This window comes from Grammomys surdaster, unplaced genomic scaffold (genome assembly GCF_004785775.1).
Source record: "Grammomys surdaster isolate TR1022 unplaced genomic scaffold, NIH_TR_1.0 150, whole genome shotgun sequence".
NCBI classification, from domain to species: Eukaryota; Metazoa; Chordata; class Mammalia; order Rodentia; family Muridae; genus Grammomys; species Grammomys surdaster.
This window is the reverse complement of record NW_021604608.1, coordinates 5,603,247-5,619,540: the sequence shown is the minus strand read 5'-3', so window position 1 is coordinate 5,619,540 and position 16,294 is coordinate 5,603,247. Positions and strand designations below refer to the sequence as shown.

At 42.7% G+C, this 16,294-nt stretch overlaps 1 protein-coding gene across 1 annotated transcript in view; it reads left to right on the top strand.

Annotated features, from left to right (window-relative positions):
- The window catches only part of Adgra3 (adhesion G protein-coupled receptor A3), a 93,528-nt gene that overhangs the window by 52,667 nt on the left and 24,567 nt on the right, over positions 1 to 16,294 (top strand). The window contains exons 9-12 of the mRNA XM_028765238.1: positions 2,252 to 2,453; positions 3,214 to 3,369; positions 11,066 to 11,227; positions 13,675 to 13,878. Coding sequence (XP_028621071.1) covers positions 2,252 to 2,453; positions 3,214 to 3,369; positions 11,066 to 11,227; positions 13,675 to 13,878 — 724 coding nt within the window. The remainder of the gene's footprint in view (positions 1 to 2,251; positions 2,454 to 3,213; positions 3,370 to 11,065; positions 11,228 to 13,674; positions 13,879 to 16,294) is intronic.

Sequence of the window (16,294 nt, the reverse complement as noted above, 5' to 3'; positions counted from 1 at the left end):
GCTACAGGTGTTACAAACCCCTGCTTTTGGGAGACAGTGCTGACAGGTTGATGAGGCTGTCATATTTTTTTTTTCTACTGATCTTTACGATGAACCCTGAAAGGGTTATGTAGCCCTGGCTGTCCTGGAACTCACTATGTACACCTGGATGTCCTGGAACTCACAGGGATCCACCTGCCTCTGCCTTTTGAGTGCTGGGATTAAAGGCATGCACTACCACCATGTGGCTAGGTTTTGGTCTTAAGTCATTTAGTCATATACCCCATCATCAGGGGAAACACAGAACTCCGTTTCTTCCCCCATTTAATAATTAATTACAGTTGAGTCAGAGGAACTGAGAAGGAACATAGTTTCATAGCCTGAAACAGGTGCTGGGATCTGGGTTCCAGGGCTCTCAAAGCTGTTGGAGCAGTTAGATCCGTCTGGAAGGACTGGGACCTGTAGCATGGACATCTCTCCCTTAGGCTTTCTTGCTTTAAAAGTTGTATTTTTCCAGCTATATTATCCTATCTGTTTAGAGGTTTTTAGTAACGGGATTCTAGTGTAAACAAAAAAATACTTCTTTTTAAATGTAGTATAAGATTATTTAATACTAAGTTTGCATTGTTTCTGGTAGTGGGCTACTATTACCACTTGGCTGTAGCCCCCAACAGTTTGAGAGTAAGAAAAACTGTTAGTGTCTATCTTTCCAATCTGTGGGACACTGCAGTGGTTACGACTTTCCATCATAATATTCTGCATTTCTGTGTTTACTGCCTTCTTAAAACAATTGTGTGTGTGTGTGTGTGTTTGAGAGAGAGAGAGAGAGAGAGAGAGGGGGGGGGGGAGATCCATCATTGCCACTGCGACCTTCATGTACATGGAACACTATGCTTACATTGAGTACTTCGAAGCATAATGTTCAGCATTTTGTGACATTCAACATCTTTTATGAGGTGATCATAGTGTTTTCCATTTATGTTGGATTTGTGTCTTTTGTTCGTTTTTTGGAGTGTTTTATGTGTTTAATTGATTCCAATGAATTATTTATCTTCTGACACTCCTTATGTATTACAGTATTAAAGCACTCCTGGGTTAATGACGTTTGGTATAATGTTGCTTGATTTGTTTATGTAGTTTTTGATGATGGTTTTGTTTTGGTATGACTGATCTGTCTCAGCAGTTCCACTGCTATGCATCAGTTATGATTTGTATTAAGTATGCACAACTTCATTTTCGATTTTAGAGAAATAGAGTTCAAATACCAAAGGTTTCTCCCAGCTCTGAGGGGTGACGTGCTACATCAGCAGGTTTGAGTAACTCCTGGTCCAGTAACTCCTCACTGATAAATTATGTTGAACACTGATGGTGCTGTTCAGAAATTCACTGCAAGGTCTCATGTGGGAAACTTAGTGTGAGGTCTCTGAGGAGACATAGTTGGAGCTTAAAGGTAAATGACAGAGACAGGTTATGGAAGAGTCGATGAGTAGGATTCACACTGTCACTCCTCCAGTAGAATAAAACAGGTAGTCAGCAGCCTTCATGCAGGTTTCTGCCAAGGAGCACGCCTCAGAGACTCAGTACCCACGGCTGCTATTGAGCACTGGTCTTTGAGGTTCTCTCTGTTTAGCCCAACCAAGCCTCCCAGACTGCAGGGGAAAGCAGGTCTTCAGCTAACCCTGCAGCATAGGCACAGCCAGTTCCTGTCACAGACAATCAACCCACAAAGCCACTGAGAGGCTCAGTTGTGCAAACAGGATTTTTTCAGGATGTCACTGAAGGACCTGCTGTGGCATTTTTACTTGTCAAATTTCCTAGCCATACTTGCACAAAAGACCAAATTCTGTCTTTATTGAGCAAGAGTCTTCTCTCCTGTCATACTTGTTATTTAATGCCAAAGTTACAATAACACTTATTAAACAGAAACATAAGCTGATTCCTAACACCAATTTTCATTTTTCTTGGATTTGATATAATTTCCTTGAACATTCATAGCAAGCTAGACTCTTATTTTCAAAAAATTATTTTATTTCATTATGCTATCAAAATATTCTCAGGTGATAGACTGGATAAATGCATCTATAAATCTATAGGAACTTTTTTTTAATGTCTCAGGTTTGGTGTTTTTTTTTTTTTTTTTTGGTGTGTGTGTGATATTTTTTCTCTGCGATCATATTCGTGTCTCAGTCCTTACTTTTTTCTGTGCCATCCCCACCTTACTAGCCTCTGCCATTCTAGGTTGTCTTATTCTGTTTTGTTTCTGCCTGTATAGATGGCCCAGGACACTGGCGGGCATCACAGCATATCTCCAGTGTACCCGGAACACCCACAGCAGTGGAATCTATCCAGGAAACACACAGGATGAAAGGAAGGCATGGCGCAGATGTGACAGAGGTGGCTTTTGGGCAGATGATGATTATTCTCGGTGCCAGTATGCAAATGATGTCACTAGAGTTCTGTATATGTTTAATCAGGTAACTATAGGACATTCTGATTCATTTGAGTTATGCATGAAATGCACGAAATACGGTATTTTTACATGTCAGATAAGGGTGAATGTTGGATGAAAATTCCTTTATATCTTTGTGCTCTGTGAGGCCCTGTTTTTTTCTATTACTGCTTGACCTGCCAAAGTCCTACTTATCTGGGATTCTGACTGTATATCTCCATAACCCCTTTATCAGAAGTGATCCCTTCGAATTCTCTGCTGACTCTCATTGCTGCTGCTTCTGTGCGCCATTAGTAACCTTCCCTCACCCGATGTGGGGTCTGTTTTAGGTGTTTTCCCTATTCCTCAGTGCCAGCTTAGCCACTATACAGCAGTTGTTGCTGACACAGTGTCAGTCAGAAAATTAACAGACATGGCCATAGAGATCAGTACTAAGTGCTTCTTCCTGCCTTTGGGCAGTAAGGGATGTGTTCACCACTCCCACCTGGAGAACTGGGAACTGCTTTTCCTCAGCAACTGGGAGAGAAGTTTGCATGGAATTAGGTTAAGCAAAGAGTAGATAGAGCCGTGTGTTTTTCCATGTGTCTTTAAGCATTCATTTACCTCTCAGTTTAATTTATCCTCTCTTCTCTCAGTATATTTTGTATAAAAATCTAACTTTCTTGAATTTGAAAGCCTATTTGATGAATATATTGGTTTGAACTCCTTGGTAGATTTTGTAAATAAGCTAGCAGTGTTGACATCAATGGTCCTTTTGCGAAGTACTTGTCTACCTTTCTCTACAGATGCCCCTCAATCTTACAAATGCGGTAGCTACAGCCCGGCAGCTGCTGGCTTACACTGTGGAGGCCGCCAACTTCTCTGACAAAATGGATGTTATATTTGTGGCTGAAATGATAGAAAAGTTTGGAAAATTTACCAAAGAGGAAAAATCAAAAGAGGTAAGTTCCTAAATTCAGACTTGCAGTGTAAATGTCAGCCAATGGTGACCTCTAATGGGATAGAGTGGAGCACTTATTTTTAAAGCTGGTTTATGTTTTCTATATTTGAACTTCATACACTTTGATTTCCAAACTTGCCGTTGAGAAGCTTATGCACCAGTGATGGACCTCTGTATCTGGGAGATGACGGTGAGCTATTAGTTCCTCAAAACCGAGGAGCCCTGTATGGCAGAGGGAGATACAGGGAGGGAGCAGCTTCTACCATCTTGTGTGTTAGCTGGCTGCTGCTTGTAGCCTCTGGGAGTCATTTGTCTACACAGCCGTGTGCCCCTCTCATTGTTGTAGTCACCTGGACCATGTTTTAAACCACACTGTCACTTTCATTGTATAACAGAAATGAGAGTCTTCAGAGGAAGTTCTGTATATGGTGATGAAATGTCATGGTACCTGTAAACATGTACAGTCTAAAGGAAATACTGATGTTTGAGAGGGTATGTATTTAAATAGGATGTTAACACTATGATGTTTGTCGACATGGCATTTCTTAGGCATTTAAAAGAAAAAAAATAGATAAAAAACTGTTTTAAGTTTTGAGGCAGAGGTAATGTTTACTTAAGCTGTGGTTTTTGAACCCTTTAAGAACTTCGTGTACTGTTTCTCCTGTGATATAACCAGGAAGTGAGTTTAAAGGCAGGCAGAAAGAACTCAGGTCAAGTAGGAGCTGAAGCCTGTTGCAAAATGAAGTTGACATCTCAGTGTACACAATTAGGCTAGAACTGAGCTGGACAGAGTATGGGAGTCCTCACGAAAGAACTGGAAGTCTGTTCTGCAGTGCACCATTTGTTTTCAGCCTTGTCCTATCTTGTGCGATAGGAAACTTAACTAGCTGACCATCACAGATTCATTGCTGGTAGTGTTTTAGGTAAATAATGCATCCTCTTTCTCTACATCATTTAACCAAGGATTTTCTTCTATTTTTAGAATATTCTAGTCTTGCACGTTGCTAGTGACTTGGTGACTGCAGTCCTACTGTAGTTGCTGTTTACTTGCTAGGGTGTAGTTAATGGAGGAGGGAAAATGGTATGTGTATATAAATGGAACTTGGGCAGTTGGCAACTTTGCTGGACAGTGAGACGGTTTCAGTGCTGTGCTCTAAACTCATGGACCCTGGTTTTCAGATAAACCGTGGTATGCTTTTGGCAGCAGCCACTTCCTGGGGAAGCTTTGTTAGCCCTGGGAGAAACTGTTTGGATTCGACTGGTGCTGTTACCCTCCGTTGTTGCTGATAATCACAGGGTAGCTGCCCACATGATTGCTGTTGCTTTCTGAAAGTGGAGTGTTTCGAGTTAGTGGAATAATTACAGTGACATTTGGAATGTGAGCTCTGAAACATCGTAATGTCTATTCCTCCTGTGCTGCAGTTGGATGTGAAGAACGGCTTTTCAGATCTCGTCTTAAAAAGAGTAATATAGTGGCTGGTGAGATGGCTCACCAGGTAAAAATGCTGGCAGTGCAAGCCTGATTGATAACGGAGCCTATATACAGGTGGAAGGAGAGAAAAACAACTCCTGGAAACTGTCCTCTGCCTACACACACACACACACACACACACACACATACACACACACACACACACACCCCAGTGCATGTGCTCACCTGTACTCACACATGGACAGTAGACACAAACAGCACTGACAATAAATACAAATTTTTTTAAAAAGTTAAAATGGAAGGAGCAATGTGGCACTGTGGGTTGAATAACTGGTTCCCGGTGCTTGTGATGCCTTGCTTCCATGTCTCAGGTGGGTCATGTCTTGCTTTCATGTCTCATGTCATCTTGTTGGATTAAGACCTAATAGTTACCATAGGCTTTTGACTTCTCTAAAATTAGGATGATATTGGCTCTGTTTAGCTTACAGAGCTTCTAAACACAAGTAAAGAGTTGAGGGGAAACAATGTTGCAAGGTAGTTTCCAAGCCTGCGTCTGGTTTTATGGGATTCTAAAACTTTCCCATCTCAGAAGGTATTTATTTATTGTACAGCATTGTGGATCTGACCCCATGGCCCCGTGCCTTCTGATCTCTGTGCCAATCTAAGAACTATTCATGGCTTCAGGTAGTTCTCTGAACATTTGATTGGAGGGTATTTTTTGTCACTCTGGTTAATACAGTATAGTTTACAGTTTTCATCAAAAAGAAGTGATGTCAACCTATCAAAAATCAAGGAAAAATAGGCTTCATGATTGAACACTGGAAGTGTCTACATATTCCCTGTGATTTGGTGACTGCCATCCTGTGCAGTCCTTTGGGAACTGCAGGCTTTGCCTTTCACTGGTTATTAGGGTAATAAATAGAAATCGTAGGATTTAAGGACTGTTAATTACCACTGCATTAAATTATGCTAAGATAGCCTGAGATGCACATTCATAAGATATGACAGTAGTTAAATGAATTTCTCAAGTACGTTCAGCAGGGTCTTTGCAGTGGGTATGGCCCATGCTTCTGTACATAGCTAACATATTTTGATGCTATTGCTCTTAAATCTGGTTGATTTCAGCTAGGTTAAGCCAGGAGCCAAATTGTGTCAGGATAGCTACCTAAAGATAGACCCTGACAGACCTAAAAAGGTGTATTTAGTGGCCATAAAAAGGCAGCCCAAGTTCTCTGGGTGTAAATGTGTCCTCTGTATTTACTAGAGGAGTTTTTCTTATGAGGTCAATACTTAATGTGTGTGATGAGGAGGAGGTTCATGAGGAGCAGGATTGGTTTTGCCTTGGACTCCTTTCCTGTGCTCCAGGTGACTGAACAAAAGTCCCCCGTGAGCTCACCCAGCACATTTTTATGCATCCTATCCACAAATCTGTGTTTGTGCACATATACTTATATTAATGTAACCATTCCATTCTGATGCTGCTGGTTATCTTTATTTCCAGTGTTTCCCAGCTCTTTTGCTTAGTCATACTTGCTAGACTTCGCTCACTAAGCTTTTCAAAGACCCAGTGCTTGGCAGTGTGAGCCTCCTGGAGCAGTCACCTGCTGGGCTCCTGACAGATTGTTCTCCTTCCTGCCTGTGCTCCACTCTGTCATCCTAGGATGGCTTCTGAGAATCTGCTGCAGCACGTCTTCAGCAGAGGCTCCGAGACCTGCTGCCGAGTTTTCATTTTCTGCATTATATTGTTCATTTGAATTTCTTCCCCTTCGGGATTAGGCTCCTGTGAACATTTTATTGGAAAATTTCAGGAGTGTTGAAAATGTTATTGTTAACTCCTGTCTCGTCTTCTCACCTAACTGGGACGATTTTCAGTCGTCAATCTTATTTATATAGCCTGTGCATTTGGTTTTCTCTCCCACTTCCTTCCTCCCAGCCTCCTCCCCTCCTTCAGTGATGGAGTAGTTAAGAGCTGACTTGACTTGGCTGTGTTTTATACATAAGTTTTCTACAACAAAAGACCTTTAGGGCTGGCTCAGTGGGTGATGGAGCCTGTTGCTAAGGCTGGAAACCCAAGTTGGATACTGTAACCACACTATCTACAAGGAGATATAGAGACAACAAGACTGACAGCTTTAGCTGAGAATGAGCCATTTTTCTCATTATTCCATGTCAAATGGCTAAGAACTTAGTATATTCCCTATAGCAGAGAGTCACAAAATACCCCATGCTTCTGTGACTCAGTTATGGAAAGAGTTCAGAATCTGTCATAGTGGTAAGGAACGCTCCAATAGATCAGAAAATATTCCTGAACACACACATACAGGTATGAGAAACAAAAGCAGGATGTTAAGCATGTGTTAAGCATGGGTTTCTTCTTGGGTTGTTTCTTGTAGGCCGCTCCAGTCATGGAAGGGTCAGAAGAATCAGTGAGTGTGCATGTGCGTGTAGTCAAAGAACTTCTTAGAGCTGCTTAGTGACTTCTGTGTGGGTCATTCTTTCCTTTACAGTGATTTGCACAAGCGCCTTTCTGACCCTGGCATGACCTGGAGGTTGGAGTGATTGGTTTGCATTATAACCATAGGGCTTCAGGAGAGGTGACTAGCCTGTCAGATTTCACGGTCAGATCCTCAGAAAGTTTATGTGCTTAATTCTGTAAAAAATACAAAGCACATTTCATTAAAATCATGCCATTCTATAGTAGCTTATACTTGTGGCTTTGCCTTAAGTGCAATCAGTGCTTTTGTGTATTTTATCTCTGAAGTCTTCATAACCAAAAGCAATTCAATTCTGATGGTCACCGAGCATGTCTGAGGACTTCATCACACATTTTTGGATAAAATCCTGAAGTAACAGCAAACCAGAATAGTAGACAATAAAAAGCATTTTTCCAGCCATTCTCAATTTGCATTTAAGGATGGAGTTCATTTGTGTCAATGTCTGATTGATCTGATTGGCAGGTGCAGAACATGGTGTAGGAGTCAATAGCTATCTTCTATACTCAGAAATAAGGGTCCTCACCAGCAGTATCTGTTGTCAGTAGGAAAATGTAGGGTGTGGGTATTCCCGTGTTGCCTATGACATTAAATGAGTGAAACTGTGCAGATTGGTGGTGGCTGCTGCTGTTGTGTCCTATTCCTCCCTACCCTTTCCGCTCTGCCCTTTGCCTCTCCCTCCCCTCCCTCCTTTGTTTCCTCCTGTTTCCCTCCCCCTTCCTTTTCTCCTGTTCCACATTTTCTTCTTGTTCTTACTCCTCTTCCTCGTGTTCCCCCCCTTCTTTTTTTCCTCTTCCCTCTCGTCCTCTACTTCTTCTTCTTACTCTTCCTTTCATTTTGACAGGATGTCTCACTGCTGCCCAAGTTGGTCTTCCCAGCTCTTGGACACAGCCCTGGACTTTTGCTTTCTCCGTGTAACTGTACACCACCACGACTGCCCAGTCCCTCCTAGCTATTCTCTCAGTTGACCCTGGTCCTGCTTCATGCCTGGGAGAATGTGGTAGAATGTGGGAGTCAGTTGAAATGGAATGTTTTGATTATATGTCATCAGTTTCTGTCACATTTTTACTCTAAGTCTGTGGGGCAGTGATCTCAGTGGGAATCACATTTTAAAATGAGAATTCCATGCCTGTTTTCTTCCTGTGCTATAAGCTGGAAAGTGAAGCATGTGTGTTTCCTCCAGTGCTCCATGCCCCCTGCTCAGGATAGTGAGTCACAGTCAGTCAGTGTTTATTCGGTGATAATGTAAGAGAGCACCACTAATGAACATTGAACTGTGGATGGAATGACCATCGGCAGGTCGACTGAGTCTTCCCAGGTACTAAGGTATATGTGGAAATAACACATTTTAGTCCCCTGACTGCAGGGAATTAAAGTTGGAATGAAGCTTTGATGTTCTGTGATATGTGCAGTACAAAGTTAGGAACTTTTTTGTGGTTAGAGCAAGGTTCGTGGTTGAGGCATTAAGCCTTGATATCTGAAAACAGATATACAAAGTGCCTCCACCTCATTTCTTACGACTTTGAAGGAAGTCTTTCATTGTGATTGAGGAAACACACATGTAACAGGTACCTAGAGAAAAAGCTGAGGGAATCAGAAGCTGAAAAATCTAGTCTTTTCTGGAGGGCTGGGGGCTTTATAGCCTCGGAAGAGGTTTTATTTTGTTGTTTGTTTGTTTGTTTGTTTGTTTGTTTTTCCCTAACTCAGGATTTGAAGAACATTAAGCCTGATTGACCCAGAACTATTTTATGACAAATCCTGAGTAGTCCTTGAACTTGCTGAGCCAGGCCTTCAGCAGGAAGCATGCTGATGAGACACAAAAGGAGGCAAGGACTTTGTTTTAAGTTGCCAGGCTTTTGTCTCCAGTCAGGAGGCTAAGGAAGAAGCTGGCAGTCTTAGAAATTCACCCCCCTTTATTACCTAGCCGTGGCCCCTCTCCCTATCTGTCTGCCTAACAGGGAGTCTGTCTAACTCCCAGTCTCTCAATCCCCCATCTCAGAGATCACCCTAACTGCTGCTCATACATTTGGAGGTGAAGGCAGCTCTTAGCTGCTTCAAGTTGGCAAAGGGGCAGTAGTCAAGTGCCTCAGAGGAAAGTCTATTAAGGGGCCAGAATAAAACTTTACTAATATGGATTCTGGCGATGCAGACCATCAGACAGCCATTTGCTGACTGTGTATGTTTGGGGAACTCGTCGTGTATGTGAAGTAGCATCTTACAGAGTTGGTGGTCTCCAAAAGAAATCCAAGATGAGTCTCCAAAATGATACTGTCTAGGGGTCCTCATCAGATCCGTTTACTCTGCCAGTTAAATCTGTAGAGAAAATCTGAACAAGGTGCCCTCTTATGGCTCTATCTAGTACAAAGCTTTTTGTTTTAGAAAGCCCACCTGCTTTGGAGATTGAAATTTATTTTTACCTTTTCCCTCAAAAGGGGTAGTACAATAATGAAAGAAGCCAACATAGTTTTGTGCTTGCTATGGGCATGTGTGAGGACTGGTTTCAGGAGCCTGTGCTTATCATTTAGAAGGCACTGGACTGTAGTTCCCTCTTTTCTTGGTCGAAGAGGTGCCTGTCTGGCCAGGCGTCTAGCCAGGCATCTAGAGTGCTAGGATTCACCCATGCACTGACATCGTTCTGCCCATGGTCATAGAATGAGGATCTGGAGGGTTTCTATTGACCTCTTTTCTACGTGGACCATGTTAGGGTGGACTGGACTTCTTCCTAAACCTCCACAGCCATCTTCTTCATACTTCTTATGCAGAGTATTGGATGCAAAGCAGGGTTGAGGGCCTTAGCTGGGATCTTCTGGGATGATCAAAAGCCATTTGCTAAAGCAGCCCTGGCTTTCTGGCTTGACATTGCAGCTTAACTCCTTTGATGCTTGCTTTGTGGTATGAGGACCAGCAGTCTTGCAAAGCTCTGCTCCAGCCTCCGAAATGTTTCTTTTCCGTTTCCCCTGCCAAGGTCTCCCTTCAAGATACTGTTCAGAATTCCCTTGACTTGGGTGGGTCTCCTTAGCAAACAGGCTGCCCAGTGCATTTTCCTGTGGTAACTTGACTGCAGTAACCAGGAAGCAAGTGACCTGTTCCTGCTATTATTGCCTTCTCCTGTGCCTGGAAAGTGCAGTTGTGCAAATAAGAGCAGAGTGGGTGCTCTGCATGGAAGGAGCAGCAGGGGGAGCACCTCCTAGGGTGAGCGTTACATGGCTCTGGGCTATCAGGTGTTCTGTGACTTGAGACGAATGGAGGGAGTTCATTCACAGTGGGGGAATCACATGTGTACAAGGCACACTGTGGGTACTCGGGGTGGTGAAGGTGATTGGTATTTTGAATATGCCAGGAGATGGAAGAGATACTGCAGGTAGTGTGTATAATTAATAGACGTTTAAGCTGATATCCACAAAATGTTCATAATGGTTTTCTAGATGATGAGCTGAAGTCTGTCTGTGACAGTGTGTCACATTCTCCTCCTTAATTAATCTAATTGCCTTTCTTTTCCTCTGAGATGATGCACAGCAGTCTTGTCACTAGTGATGTAGTGGCTACTTAAGTACTGTTTGGAGCTAAATATTACCAAATGGCCATAATTGAGCGTGCTGTTCCTATCTGGGCTTGAATGAGAAACAAATACAGTTTTCTCACATCAGATTTATACAGAAGCCAATCTCATCCTTTAAAACAATGTTTTTTAATTTTAAGTTTTTATTTTGTGTCTGTTCAGCAGCTCGCCCTGGCTTTTAACATCTTTCTCCTCTCTCTGGTCTGCTCCACAGCTTGGTGATGTGATGGTTGATGTGGCAAGCAACATTATGTTGGCCGATGAGCGGGTCCTGTGGCTGGCACAGAGGGAAGCAAAGGCCTGCAGTCGAATTGTCCAGTGCCTGCAGCGCATTGCCACACATCGCCTGGCCAGTGGGGCGCATGTGTACTCCACAGTAAGTACAACGTTGTCATAGGCCTGCAGGAGGATTTGAATATGGCCACTCTAACCTACAAGGGCCTTGTCTCTACCCTGTCATGGTGTCGCTGTCTCCTGCTATAGCACAGAACAGCTTTCTCTGAAACTATTTGAGGAGTTAATTTTGCTTCTGACTAATCTGTTTTCTCAGAAACTGGGAAATGCTTTTGTGTTATGTAATTTGAATGGCTGTCACTGTCTAATCCACTGAAATGAATTCTACAACAAAAATAAGAAATATGTGTATGGCTCTACCAGCATGCCCCCCCACTGTCCATCCAAGGTAATTCTCAGTTCTGAGCCCCAAAGGATGTTTCAGGAAAATGTCCGATAGCTTGCCTCAGGTTCGATCTTAAAGGACTGGGCTGCCCTCCAACATTTGGAAAGCAGTTAATACAATATAATAATCTCTCAGTTAAACAGTATTAAATTTTGTTCATGCTAAGTTGAACTCGTAAATTTTTTTGTGTATTGCATCCTTGTGTTCTAAAATTGTGATAAATAAATGGCTTACTCCCTTAGCTGTCATACTCTGATCTGATTAATGATTTTAAGTCTCTTGACTATTACAAGGAAGTTGAGTGTTCTACAGTTCCTGAGGCCGTTTTGATCATCCTGTGTGTTATTGTACCTTTAGTTCAATTAAGATTAGAATTCTGTCCCCTAGTAATTATGTAATTAGAGGCATAATGTAGCTGTTGTCTCACCGCTAAGTTCATGGCAGTTTCGCTCTTAGATGCATGGCCTGACTGGAGACCCACTTGTCTTTCAGTAGCCTCCCCAACTGTTTACACCTGCTCCCTTCTTACCGCTTCCTTCTTCTTTAGCTGCCCTCCCAGGTCCTTCTGCCATAGAAGGGCATAATAAAAGTGATGGCGTCCGAGTGAAGACCATTTCGGCATGCAAAACAGGCTTCAAGAGTTACACAGCTGCTTACACAGCTGCCTCCCTTATCCCTGGGAAAGTATTCTAAGGCCCCAGTGTATGCCTGAAGCCATGGGTAGTCAAGAGCTCTGCATATGCCATTTTATCCACTGTGTTCACACCTGCCAAGCTCAGCTTATAAATCAGGCACAATAAGAGATTGATAATAACACCTAATGGTAACATAGAACGACTATAACAATGAAAAAAGTTATTTATGAGTATTATAACCGGAGATTTCCATTTAGTACTTTAAGATGATGGTTGACCATAGGCTGTCTGAGCCTGGAGAAAGTAAACCAGGAAAGGGGTGGGGGTGGGGGTTGGTATAGTAAGTCAAGATGGTTTATGAAGAAGAATATGAAGATGAGGGCTTCTCCAGAAGGATGGCTTTCTTATTCCCCAGGGAAGCTTCATGCATCAATTGTGCTTGACGTGATGGTCCAGAAACTCTACTGGATTTTTGTGCATTGTTATCCAGCAGTTATTGAGAGTATACGTTATTAGCTTATGTGTGTAGTTAATGCTGATCTCACAGGGTGAATGCATGAAGCAAACGCTAATGCATACGTACATCCTCACAGCAAGGCCGGTCACCACGGCTCCCTTAGATGTGCAGTTCAGCCTGCCACTTTAGCAGGTCTGAAAGTGAAACTGTCACCTTTTCTCTTCCTGTGCCTTCCCTGGCATGGGTGGTGTGTGGGAGACATTCAGGGGATCCTCCAGGGTACAGACATGGGGGTTTGTGGATTGACAGGTTGTACATCTTAGTGATCCCCTAAGTTCAGGTCACCTTTGAATTCCTTTAAAGCTGGGGGATCGGCAGGTGCCATCTGTTTTAGGCAATTATCCTGACCTAATTTACTACTTAACTTGGTTTAATTTCTGCCATTTGGATCAGCATCTGCCTTACTTTTTTTAGGGGAAAAAATAAGCGTTAGAGTGAGTCTGCAGATTTTTTTTTTTTTTCTGTGAATTCAGTGCAAGCAGCCTGCTTGTTTTCCACATGTGGAGACAGTGTGGGTACTTTGAGTGTTACCAGGATTCCCTCCTCTTCTTTCTGAAGTCATTCCGTGCATGTGGGAGGTTGCTACAGATTTTTTTTCACAGCTCATTGTGTGAACAAAAAACTTCAAATTTTAGTTTATTAGCTGTAAGGTATTTTTTAAAATTATTTTTATTATTTCTTTTTATCTGTAATGCTGAGGTTCAAATGCGGGGCCTCATGTGTGCTAAGCAAATGCTCTATTCTGAGCTATAGTGCCTGCCCCAGGTTCCTATTACTTTTACTTTCTTTATGTAGTTAAGTATCAGTCACATCATCCCTCCCTTTGCCCACCTGCCCCTTCCATGCCTGCCTCCTTGAACCTTTCATATGCACAACCTTCTCCACTTCTTTAAGGTGTGTGTGTGTGTGTGTGTGTGTGTGTGTGTGTGTGTGAAGTCCTAGAACACCTCCCTCACCCCACATTCTAACTCCTGTTTGGTTGACTTTTGCAGTATTCACCCAACATTGCTCTGGAAGCTTATGTCATCAAGGCTGCTGGCTTCACAGGGATGACCTGCTCCGTGTTCCAGAAAGTGGCTGCCTCCGACCGCGTAGGTCTTTCTGACTATGGACGAAGGGACCCGGATGGAAACCTGGACAAGCAGCTGAGCTTCAAATGCAATGTTTCTAGCACCTTCTCAAGCCTGGCCCTGAAGGTGTGTGTATACTGTCTTCTCTGGTCATTTAAAGTTACCTTTGCTTAAATTCAAATACTCAGTGTGGCTTTACACAGAAGTCTTGTTAAACTCTTAATATTGCTTCTTTGTGAATGTCATATCATGCCCCCCAATCCTACTTCTCTTCCCTCCCCTTGTACTCACCCTCCTCCCTCATAACCTGTAGCCTCCCTCTTAGCAGAGGACAAAACGCTCATTGTGGAAGCTATAGTGTGTCACAGTGCGTCCCACACATCCTTTTGTCCATACTTTTTTTCTTGCAAATGTTCATTGCAGTGATTTGTTGGTCTGGTAGGAGGCCTCTGGCTTCTGCCACTCTATCAGTTTTGGAATCTCACTGGGACTCCTCTCGGATATCCTGTTGTCCTGTATCATGAAGATCCTGTAGTTTTGCATCTGTAGGATAGGCACCTTCATGCATTCCAGCAGTTCATCAATTGGGTAGATGTTGATGTGGGCCAATTCAAAGCCCTGGATCTGGGCCGGAGAGGTATCTGAGCTGGTCAGCCCACCGGCTCTAACACACTCATTTGCTCACTCTGGGCCAGCTCACCTATAACTCCTGTATCCAGGACCAGCTCTCCTTCTCTCATGACCTCATCAGGACCAGCTCTCCCAACTGCAGCTAGCAGAAGGGAGGGGAGGCGATCTCTTCCTCTACAGTGCCACGAAAGGCTGGGTCTTCTGTTGTTTTTACATGTATGTCTTTTTAAAGCCATTGGGGAGAAGCTTTGAAATATTGTGCTACTGTTTTAAAGGAAACCCTGACAGAGGTAGAACATGGAGACTTCACAACCACTCAGGTTTGCCTTCATATTGCCTTTCTCTATTGGAAATACCAAAAACTACTGGTTTTCTGATTGCCATGGTATAAAGGCAGATGTATTAATATTATTTATCAGAATTTTTTCTTTTATATAAAAGTTTTGTTTTGGTTTTAAGACATTAAAGCATTTTCATGAACCATAAAATTATTGTGGGCTCTTGGCAGTGTGCCTATAGTATCTAGAGAAATCACAAATGTATGTCACATTTTTGGAAAAGAAATGTCAATATGTGACATGTATTTTTAAAACAATCCAAAATTGCAGTGTATATTTGTAAAAGTATCGATGATGTTATTGTCTTTTGAGCAATGAAAAAAAAGAAAAAGCTTAAAGCTTATTTGCACAATTTCAGAGTTTGCCTCAGCCACAGTGAAGGAGTGGAAACAGAATGGCAGTCCCTTGATGGACCCACATGTTTGCATTTCACTTAGTTCTGTCATGTTCTCAGTGGCTTTTAGCTATAAGGAGTCTGCCAAATACTTGCTCACATAGGTGCTCTGATATGCTGAAGGTACCTAATGTGTCCACTCAGAGGATGAATAACCATGTGTTTCCTCATAGTTTACCCTGATGCCCTTCATAAGGACAGCTAAGCATGGTGAGTGTAGAATTACTGTAGCCACTAAGACAGTCTAAAGTGGGCGAGTACATTTGATGATGCCTTTACTCAGTACTTTGTGTTCAGTGGCAAATTGGCCAGATTGATCTGCTACTGTTGGCCTGGTGCGAGTACACGATACCACAGCCCACCACCTGTAGTCCAACTCACTTACCTTCCTGCACCTGAGATAGCAGCATACAGAGCGCATTCAAGATAAGCATGTGTTTCTGAGGAGGACTTGAGATTTGATGGCTTACAGTTGGTAGAAAGGGACGGAAGTGATGCCACCTATACTTCATGGGTTTCACAGCCTGCCCCTGTATCAAGAGAACACTCCCAGCTAACAGTGAGGGTATCATGTGAACACTCTGGGATCTGCATCTTACAGACTATTCTCCTTTTAAGATCACCCTGTGGCAAGAGAACAAGACACTCTATGTCATTGTTCCTGTTTCATGGTTGGTTATGGTGAGACAGGGTAGGGGGGACATATTCTTCACGATGAAGAATTAGACGGTTGGATGTCAGTAGTAGAAAGTGCACTTCAGATTTGTCACTCTAACAGAGGACTTTCCTCATCCCTAAAGATTGGAGCTGGGCAACTGGTTTGTTCCTTCTGTGTATACATTAAAAAATGCTTCAAAAATATGCTAACTGGATTACTTGAACGAACGAATCCCCCTTCAGTGTGGACACACATTAACATCTGAGTTGAATCTGTATAAAAGATGCCTTTACGTAGCAGAAGGCATCTGGCTTGTTTCTTGTGTGTCTGGGTTTGTTTTTGTGCATACCTACATACTCTCACCCTAGCTATATTTATACTTTCCCATGCAGATTTTCCTGGCTTGTAGTATAGATTCATCCTTATAAAACAATTTTTGGTTGAAAATAATGCTGTTGAGAATACAGGGAATATACTTGAGATCCTGTATTTTCTAGCTGAACAACACATGATGCTGTGGAG